This window comes from Ursus maritimus, unplaced genomic scaffold (genome assembly GCF_017311325.1).
Source record: "Ursus maritimus isolate PB19 unplaced genomic scaffold, ASM1731132v1 scaffold_24, whole genome shotgun sequence".
Classification (NCBI taxonomy): Eukaryota; Metazoa; Chordata; class Mammalia; order Carnivora; family Ursidae; genus Ursus; species Ursus maritimus.
The window spans coordinates 22,447,674-22,456,513 of record NW_024424897.1 but is presented as its reverse complement, the minus strand read 5'-3'; the positions used below and the strand labels follow the sequence as shown (position 1 = coordinate 22,456,513).

General features: G+C 60.6%; 2 protein-coding genes across 3 annotated transcripts; one reads left to right on the top strand and one right to left on the bottom strand.

The window, feature by feature from the left end:
- Positions 1 to 56: 56 nt before the first annotated feature.
- CISD3 (CDGSH iron sulfur domain 3) lies at positions 57 to 3,269 on the top strand. The gene is made up of 4 exons (XM_040640722.1): positions 57 to 158; positions 471 to 527; positions 1,257 to 1,376; positions 2,881 to 3,269. Exons 1-4 carry the CDS (start codon positions 117 to 119, stop codon positions 3,058 to 3,060), a joined length of 399 nt encoding a protein of 132 aa, XP_040496656.1. The 5' UTR covers positions 57 to 116; the 3' UTR covers positions 3,061 to 3,269.
- A 221-nt stretch (positions 3,270 to 3,490) lies between these two features.
- PCGF2 (polycomb group ring finger 2) lies at positions 3,491 to 8,840 on the bottom strand. Of its 2 annotated transcripts, XM_040640721.1 has the most exons (10): positions 8,689 to 8,840; positions 8,009 to 8,105; positions 7,654 to 7,709; positions 7,521 to 7,571; positions 7,196 to 7,304; positions 7,000 to 7,054; positions 6,812 to 6,907; positions 5,710 to 5,790; positions 5,053 to 5,161; positions 3,491 to 4,852 (listed from the first exon to the last, which is right to left on the bottom strand). In XM_040640721.1, exons 1-10 carry the CDS (start codon positions 8,798 to 8,800, stop codon positions 4,656 to 4,658), a joined length of 963 nt encoding a protein of 320 aa, XP_040496655.1. In that variant the 5' UTR covers positions 8,801 to 8,840; the 3' UTR covers positions 3,491 to 4,655. The 2 variants fall into 2 exon arrangements, with proteins under 2 accessions (XP_040496655.1, XP_040496654.1); XM_040640720.1 differs by having other exon boundaries at positions 4,596 to 5,161.

Sequence of the window (8,840 nt, the reverse complement as noted above, 5' to 3'; positions counted from 1 at the left end):
CTCCGAGCCCCGCGGCGTCTTCCGGGCGGCGGCGGGCTGGGCCGGCCGGTGGGGCGGGAGCGGGAGGTGACCCGGGCGCGGGGCGGAGCCGGTGCGGCGCAGCGGCGGGGACCGGCATGGGCGGCGGCGTGGGGGCGATCCTGCGGCCTGCGGCCTGGGTGAGCACCCCGAGCTCGCTCCGCCGGCCGCCTGGCCGCCCCATCCCTGCCATCTCCCGGCGGAGCGTGCCCAGCTCCCTCCCCCCTTCGCCGGGCGCCTTGCAGCCCTCCCTCGCTGAGCGCCGGCGGGGCCCGCCAGCTCCGCCCGGCAGCTCCACTTCCTGTCTTGTGACCCCTTTTCTTACCCCCTTGTTTCTCCTGCGCCCGAATCCCTGGCGTCTCGTCCCTTCCAGATGACTTCCCTCTGGAAATCCAACGCTTTCCACTGACTTTCTTTTTTTTTTCTCCCCCTGCTTCCAAACCGCCGTCTAGTCCTGCCTGCAAACGGTTCAGAAGCTGAGCCAGAGGCGGGACATCTCCTCCTGGCTGGTGAGTACCCCGTTTCCCCGTCCCTCCGCCCAAGTCCCCCAGGCCCAGAGACGCCAAAGGTAGGAACCAGAGACCGAACCAGAAGGGGTCAGCCCTACTTCCCAGACTCCAACTTCAGAATGCCCCTGCCTGTAGCCCCCTTCCCGATGGCTCAGGGGAGGTGGCGTGACCACAGGGCCAAGGGCAGGGAGCAGCGCTTCTTCGCTTCTCCGCTGGAAATAGCAGTGCCCTTCCTAGCCCCCAGGTGGGAGTCCAGGTTTGAAAGGAAGGCCGCACCTCGGTGGCTGGGTCGGTTAAGTCTCTGCCTTCCCATTGGGTCAGGGTCCCCCAGGGTCCTGGGATAGAGCCCCATGTCTGGCTCCCTGCTCAGCAGGGAGTCTGCTGCTCCCTCTCCCTCTGCTCCTCCCCCTGATTGGGATCTCTCTCTCGCTCAAATAAATAAATAAAATCTCGAAAGAAAGAAAAGAAAAGAAAAAGAAAAAGAAAGAAAAGCAGGCCGGCCGCTGGGTGCAGAAACCGGAGTGCCTGCGTGAAATCTCTTCCCTATCTGGAGCTCAGGGTCCTTATGGTGTCCTGGGGGAATGTCCTTGTGCGGTGACATCAGACCAGCCTCCTGCAGAGGAAGCCTGCCATAAGCCAGGGCCTCAGGGAACCGGGACAAGTCCATAGGCAGGAAAGTGTTTCCAGAACATAGGCTGACCCCAAGCCCTTCATCTTCCCTTGCCACAGAACCGATGGTTCCCTAAAACCCCAGCCAAGTCCGTGGTGGCCCAGAAAACGCCCATCAAGGTAGAGCTGGTAGCTGGGAAAACCTACAGATGGTGCGTGTGTGGCCGAAGCAAGAAGCAGGTGAGAGACCCCACCCACCTCACTAACTATGACATGCCTGCTTGGGACAGCAGGGAGCTCCTGGGAGCTCCTGGACGAGACCTTCCTCTTTTCCCACACATACCCGAAGGACAACAAAGGGAGGTTGGGGGTGAACATACGCTCTCAGGCCAACGCCACCCACAACGCTGAGCTCCCTGTTCTCTGTATCCACCCTCTGAAATGAGGCCAGAGAGACAGAAACTCGGTCTCCCGGCCAGGCGGCTGGAGCGCTGGGTTGTGCCCCCCTGTTCCCGTGTGCCCTCCTTGGAGCCCTGGCCTGGCCTCCCTGCTCTGAGCACCGAGAGGCCGGGTTGCCTGTCTCCCCTCTTCTCTCCCTCCTTCCAGGGAGTACCTGAGCCGAAGGTTCCCAGGCCTTGGACCCCAACACGGGGCAGACCACAGGCTCTCCTGCTCCCAAGTGCCGCTTGCCACTGTCTCCTGCAGACCCTCCCTCTTGCGGCTGAGGTGGCTTCCCTGGTTCCCTGCCGCTGCCTGCCCCCACCTCCCTCTCCCTTCCGCCCCAGGAGCCTTCCCTTCCAGCAGGAACCTGACCCATATTCCCAGCCTCCGGGGCCCCTTTCCTTCCTGAGCAGGGCTCTGAACTGTGTGCCTCTAAGAGGTGTGGCGTGGTGTGGTGTCAACAGCCCAGGTCCCAAGTCCTGCTCTTCCATTGACTCGGCTGGGAGCAGTCCCTCCCGAGGGCGCGGCACCAGGGGAACGCCTGCCGCAGTGTGGCCTAGCCAGGCTGGCACGCTGCCTTCCTGCCCTTTGCCCTCTGGGGCAGGTTGCTGGGTTTTATTTGTAGACTTCTCTCTCCTCCTACCCTGCCTGACCTCCAGCTCTGCCGCTAACTAGGGAGTCAAGGCAGGCCTCAGTTTCCATGACCCCGTCTCTGCTGGAACAGCTTCCCGGGAGGATGCAGAATGTTCTCCCGCACCAGGCAGCCAGTTCACCCTTCCTCCCTGCGGCATCCACTCCCTAGAACATGCCCACTTGTTTCCCTGGAGCCAAACCAAACTGATACCCCAGTTGCAAAGCATTGTGAGGCACGTAGGTTCTCTCCCACGCAGAGAAGTTTTTACCGAGAATATGTGGAGGAAGATGAATTTCGTGAGCCCGTGGAGACTGAGACATTAAGGAAAAAAAACTATCAGTGTAAACATTGCTGATACATACCAAAAGTCCCACTTCACCTTGGCAATTCTGCCCCTGTATCCCGGTCCTCTGGGGCCCCCAGAGACAAATATTGGAAAGATGACTCCTTACTGAACACTTACTGCGGGCAGAGGGCACGAGAACCACTGTTTATCTCACGTCCTCGGCTCAGCTCTCCTCTCACTCTCACGCGGAAGCTGAGAGGTAAACGAGGGGACCCAGCCAGTCTCCGTCGGGAGCCTGCGCCCTGGACACTGTGCCCTTCCTTCGGGACCGGCCCCTCCCCAGCAGGTGGGGTTGGGTCTCTAACGTCTCTCTTCCCTCACAGCCCTTCTGTGACGGCTCCCACTTCTTCCAACGCACTGGCCTATCCCCACTCAAGTTCAAGGCCCAGGAGACCCGCGTGGTGGCCCTCTGTACCTGCAAGGCCACCCAGAAGGCCCCGTACTGCGATGGCACCCACCGGAGCGAGCGGGTGCAGAAGGCAGAAGTGGGCTCCCCACTCTGAGGGGCTGGGCAGGCCTCTGGCAGGCACCCCATTTGTGCGGAGGGAGACGGAGTGCTGAGCCCAAAAAGGGACCACCCAGGGACCCCAGTCCCCACTGCTGGCTTGTGAAGAGCTTCCTCCCCATACCGGAGGTCTCCTGGGCAGCCGGGGAACATACCCCTGGCTCGTCGCCTGCTGGTGAAGACGGCATTAAACACTGTGCCCACCCAGCGTGGTGCTCTTGTGGTCATTGGTGGGGGACACGCAGCCTACTCCCGCTCGGGGTGCTAACCTGGGACGGCGCGTCCGACTGGCCACAGGGAAGGGGCAGCTCACATTCATTCCATATGGGGCCTCCCCGGGGAGGCCAAGCCCACAGACAAGAGACATGAGGAGGAGGCCAGAGGCCCCACCCACCCGTCCCCTGTGCCCCAAAGAACTACAGCTTCCAGAGAGTGTGCAGCATTTATTCCAAAGCCAGGAGATACAAATGTCCTGGGGCAGGAGGAGGGTACAGTCACAGCACCTTAGACACAGGACAAGGTGCAAACACAGACAAACCTGATGGGAGGGCTCCTGACCCCGAACACCTAGGCGGCAAGGGAGTCTTGCCTCCTCCCCTCCTCCCCGATCTATGTACACTGGAGGAAAAGCAGGTGGGCAGGGAGCTGCTGGGGCCCGCCCTTCGGGGGGCAGTCCACTGACCTCTCGGGATGGAGGTGAGGCCAGAGCTTACAGCTTTCCATCTTCTTGTGCTTTTCGATACCTCTGTGGCTCTGTCCTGACTCAGCCTCAGCTGGGGGTGGGGAGGGGACTGGAGGGCTGTTGGCCTTTGGCAAAATCTGGGCTCTGTGCTTATCTGAGATGAACCCCACTCCACTTCTCTGCAGCACTCCGGACCCCCAGATGGGACTTCACCAAAACCAGCCTTGCCAGTCAGGGCTCCAGGGTGGGGGCAGGGGCAGAACCCAACGAAGCGCTCACACCGCTAAAGCCACAGCGGAATTTCAAGGGCCGAGGCCTCCCATGGCCTGAATCTTCTCTGCCACAGGACAGATGACGCAAAGGCCACACACACAGTAGGGGGAAAGGCAGAACTATCTATTCTTTGCACAAAGTTTCCACCGCAAGAGGAGGAGGTAAGGGAGGTGCCAGCTTTACCACCCACTCGCTCCTCAGAACCAGGGGATACACTGCATTTGTAAAAGGCACTGTCTTAGCGATTCTCTGGACATTCAACAATGGGGGCGGGGGGCACTGGCAGGGGCGGGACAGCAGCCAAGATTGGGGGGGGGAGAGGGTAGACCCCATACACAGCCAGTTGGGAGTTGTGCCTAAAGCTTTGGGGGCTGGTAGGGCTCCCAGGACACCCAAGAAGGAGGATGGAGCAGGGCCTTACTGAGCCTCAAGTGGCCCCTCCAGTCCACCTCCAGGCACCCCCAAAATGAGAGCAGGGCAAATTACACAAGACCCCCTAAAAATGAACACTCCACCCCCCCACACATACATACACACATAAAGTTTGTTTCCTGTGGCATTTAAATTAATCTGGTTGGTCCATAGAAAATAAGTATGTATATTTGGTTTTTCCTATGTACATATATATATAGATTTATTTATAAAACCCGCCCCCCACCCCTAAGGCGGGAGGAGCTGGGGAAAGTAGAAGAGATGGAAAAGGGGCCCAGAAAAAGTGGAGGGGTGGAGAGGCATGGCTGGGAAAGGAGGGAGAGGGTCCCTTTCCTCAAGTTAAGGGGGGCACAGGAGCTCCGTTGACAGTCATCTTGCGCCCCCTGCTGGTGGAAGATGGTGTCTGCAGGCAGTTCGAGGTACCCCCGTTGGCAGCTGTGGTGGCCCCACTGGCTGTTGCAGGGGGAGTGGGGGAGGTAGGGTGGGTGGCCGGGGGCCCGTGGGAGCTGGGAGAGCCATGGCAGGGGGTGGCTGGGCTGGGTAGGGAGGAGGAGGTGGCCGGCAGGGTGGCAGGGCTGGGAGCCTTGTCGCTGACTGACTCACACTCAGATGCCCCGCTGGTGTTGGTGCCCTCCGAGGGGGTGGGTGCTGTAGGCAAGGTGAGCCGCTTGCAGGCCGGCTGGACCCGATACTTGAGGGGGAGAGGGCCATTCTGCAGGGAGAGCGGTGGAGAGAGAGGCAGGGAAGGGGAGGGTGTCAGGAGAAAGAGGCTCACCAGGCAGCTGCCCAACCCTCACCCCACGCTGCTCAAACAGGAGGAAAGGGGTCCAGGCCTTGGAGCGGAGGGGACAGGCAAAGCAAGACCGACCAGCAAGGCCAGACACACAGGCACACACAAAGACCTGGAGAGGCAGGAAGAACGTGCACAGCCAGAGGCTGGAGAGGAGAGAGGGAGGCTGAAACGTAGGGAGAACATTCCCCCCTCCACAGCCACCGGACCCTCCTTTCTGACCCAAATCGGGGCACGTCATCTGCCAAAGGACCCCCTTCTACTTCGGAACGTGGCAGGTCTTCATCGAAAGATGGCCCGGAGGCTGGCCTGTCGTGGCAGGCCACCCTGGACACGCCCAGCCCATGGGACAAGATGCAGAGGGTGATTCCTGGTCACTGTGTGGTCGCTGCAGCCACAGACCGATGCCCGACCCTGCACGGCTCCCCTCCCAGCCCTGTCGTCGCCCAGCACTGTCCCGCTCAGCTCACCCGCCGCCACGGATAGATGTAGGCGATGTCCATGAGCGTGTAGTATTCCTTCAGCGGTTCGTCCTCGTAGAGAACCTCCACCTGGACGAGGAGACGGAGGACACCGAGACCCCGGTCAGGTTCAAGGCTCCAGCCGTTTGGCCAGGAGGCTCTAAGCTAGGGGTGGGAGGTGGGACACTGGGGAGGAAGGACTAGCAGGTGTTCCCTTATTTCTCTGGGGTTTCGTGGTGGGTTTGACTCCCCTCCCGGACCTGTCCCAACAGAACTCCCAATACCGGATGGGAAGGGAGCCAGAGAAAGTACCCAGATCACAAACGAGCCCTGCCCGCAGCCATCCACACAGCTGTCTGGGTCCCCTTACGTCTCTGGCAGGTCCTCCAGAGATCATGGGGGCAAAGAAAAAGCCCACATGAGAAAGACCTCGCAGAGCACTGGTGCCCACCCAGGCTGCAGTGGAACGACCCAGGGAGCTTTAAACGAAATACCAATGCTTGGATCTCAGCTGAGATTCTGATTGAATCAGTAGGACGGAAGTCGGGGTTTAAAGCTCCCTGCGTGATTCTGGTCTACAGCAAAGCCTGGGATCCACTGTCCTAGAGCCTTGCTCCCCGAAGTGCGGTTCACAGACCAGTAGTATTGATAGCACTAAGGAGCTTGCTAGAATGGCAGGACCTACTGATCAGAACCTACGCTTTAAAGCGATCTTTAGAGAATCACCAACACATTCAAATTTGAGAAGCAATGTCCGAGAGCGCCGCTGGAATTTCAGACTGGCCTTCCTTCAGCCAGCTGGCCCCAGATAAGAGCCAGCATTTTCGCACACATATGTCTGCCACAGTTCTGAGCATGTAAGCGTGCACGTGTGCACACGTGCGCACACTCCCCCCCATCTTGGTCCCATAGAGCTCTGCACACTGGCTTCAACGGATGAATACTGCCCCACCCTAATCTTGGTTTCAACTACTCTTCTACCTGAGCTCAATCCCACACCCATGCAGGCCCCTAAGGACACCCGGGCACTCAGAGCAATGGCTGGGACGCACAGATGGTCAGACACAGCCACACACGGACACTCAGTGTCTGAAAGGGCCCAGGGACTCACCTTGTACTTGCTGGGGACGTCCATCTTATTGCGAAGAAACTTGGCGAGATGCATGACAGTCATGGCTGCTGGGCATTGCAGGAATCGCACCCCTGTCTGCCGGGGGAGAGGCACCCAAGGGCTGGGGTCCACCCCAAGCACTCTCTCCCAGCCCACATCCCACTCCTAAGGAGGTCCCCAGCACTCACCTTCTCCTTGTCCCCATCCCCATTCTCCAGAGGACCCTTCTTTTCCTCCCGGTCCCTGGGGGAGAAGAAAGAATGAAGCTAGGGAGACCCTGGAACAGGCAGGATCCCCTAATGCACACATCCAGAAGGGGGCCGGGTGGGAGAGAGGGGCGTCCCCACCTAGGACACCAAAAGACCAGGCGTGGGTCAGACTTGCCTGACACCTTCGTAGAACTCGATGGAGAGGCTGACAATCTCGTTGTCGCTCAGAGCTCCCTTCTCCTGCTCCAGGACCTCGCCGCGGTCCTCATTGGACCCGTTGGGGACTGCGGAAGGAGAGGGCTCTGAGGGGTTGGCTGAGGACGGAGAAAGGAGGCCCACCAAGGACCCCGGGATCTCGGAGCTCAGCAGGGCGAGCCCAGCCATCCTGTGGGCCGGGGGCAGCGAGCTGGTGCGTACAAGACGGAAAGCCCGGTGCATGCAGCCCGCGTGCCCGGGGCAGCACTGCGCGCTCGTGCGAATGGACACGCGAACACGCTCACCTTCGGTCAGGGGGTATGCTGCATAGAAATCCCGCCGCCGTTTCATCTCATCTGGAAGAGGGAGGCTGGGTAAGGATGGCGAGCCAGGCAGGGGAGTGAGGGGCAGGGGGCAGGACCAAGAGTGTGTGGATACCTTTAAAAAGCCCAGGGACCAGTTTATAGACGATGTCTTGGAGGGTTTTGTCAGATCTGGAAAAAAACAGAGAGAGTTCTATCCGCCACGACCTCACCTTTATATCGCCAGCCAGGAACCCCTATTCCCACCTCCCTTCCTTGATCCAGGGCCCGGGCATCAGGGTCTCTAGAGCCGTGGTCTTGACCCCTCTGGTATTTCTCAGCCTAGACAAGCTGCATCCAAGACAGAGCGCGGGGAAGGGCCTTGGGCTCACGCCCCGTGCTTCTCCCCGACCTGCCTCTGCAGCTGTCGGGAGCATGGAGGGCTGAGGGACAGGGGGTCGGCGTGGCGGGAGGGGCAGCGCCCGGCCCACCTGATGCTCAGCAGCGGCCTGGTTTTATGGACCTGCACGTCACACATGGGGCAGTACTTGTTGGTCTCCAGGTAGCGCACGATGCAGGTTTTGCAGACTGCGGGGGGCGGGGGGCAGGGGGTGGAGAAAGAAAGCAGAATCAGAGCCCCCTTCATAATCCAGGACCAGCCCCTCCCCACCCCCGCCACGGCCTCTGTTCACATTCAGGTCACCCTTCCTCTCCACCTTGTCCCCACCTCTCAGCCCCTTCAGAGGCTCCACGCGGTCCTGCTTTGCGCAGACGGCAGTGGCCCCTTATTTGTCCCCAGGGGAGTGTGCGCGTGTCTGTGTCAGACCCGCGTCGTGCACCAAGCATAAAGTGAGCCCTCAGTCTGAGGCAGTACGGTGCAAGAGCCAGCCTGCCGACACCTGCCAGGGTCCGCGACCCCCCTGCCACCAAGCCCGCAGCGCACGCCAGGGGCACCTGCGTCTTCCGGGGCTGCCAGCGCGGCCAGGGGCTCCGGGAGACACCTAAGCTTCCAGGTGAGAGCCCCTGACATGAACCTCTGAGCGGCACCCTTGAGTCTCCCCACCCCGGGTGGTCTTTCTACAACCAGGGAGCGTCCCCAGACACGCGGGCACGTGAGCTCTTTGGGGCTGAGACCGCCCGCCCCGAGAAGCGGCCCCTGCAGCCAGCTCACAGGAATGCAGACACTCCACGATGGTGGTGGCATCCACGAAGTAGCCCCCGCAGAGGGCGCACATAAGGTGAGGGTTCAGCTCTGTGATTTTGATCCGTGTGGTCCGATGCATGATGCCGGGGTGGGGGGCAGGGGGCCTGGGGAGCGTCACC

Bases quoted from the DNA above. Each gene is read 5' to 3' on its own strand.
- CISD3 (XM_040640722.1), top strand. From the start codon at position 117: ATGGGCGGCGGCGTGGGGGCGATCCTGCGGCCTGCGGCCTGG. The intron at 528-1,256 runs GTGAGTACCCCG...CCCTTGCCACAG, and splicing joins GGGACATCTCCTCCTGGCTG to AACCGATGGTTCCCTAAAAC. The intron at 1,377-2,880 runs GTGAGAGACCCC...CTTCCCTCACAG, and splicing joins GTGGCCGAAGCAAGAAGCAG to CCCTTCTGTGACGGCTCCCA.
- PCGF2 (XM_040640720.1), bottom strand. From the start codon at position 8,800: ATGCATCGGACCACACGGATCAAAATCACAGAGCTGAACCCTCACCTT. The intron at 7,305-7,520 runs GTGAGCGTGTTC...CTCCTTCCGCAG, and splicing joins AGCATACCCCCTGACCGAAG to TCCCCAACGGGTCCAATGAG. The intron at 7,055-7,195 runs GCAAGTCTGACC...CTTCTCCCCCAG, and splicing joins GAGTTCTACGAAGGTGTCAG to GGACCGGGAGGAAAAGAAGG.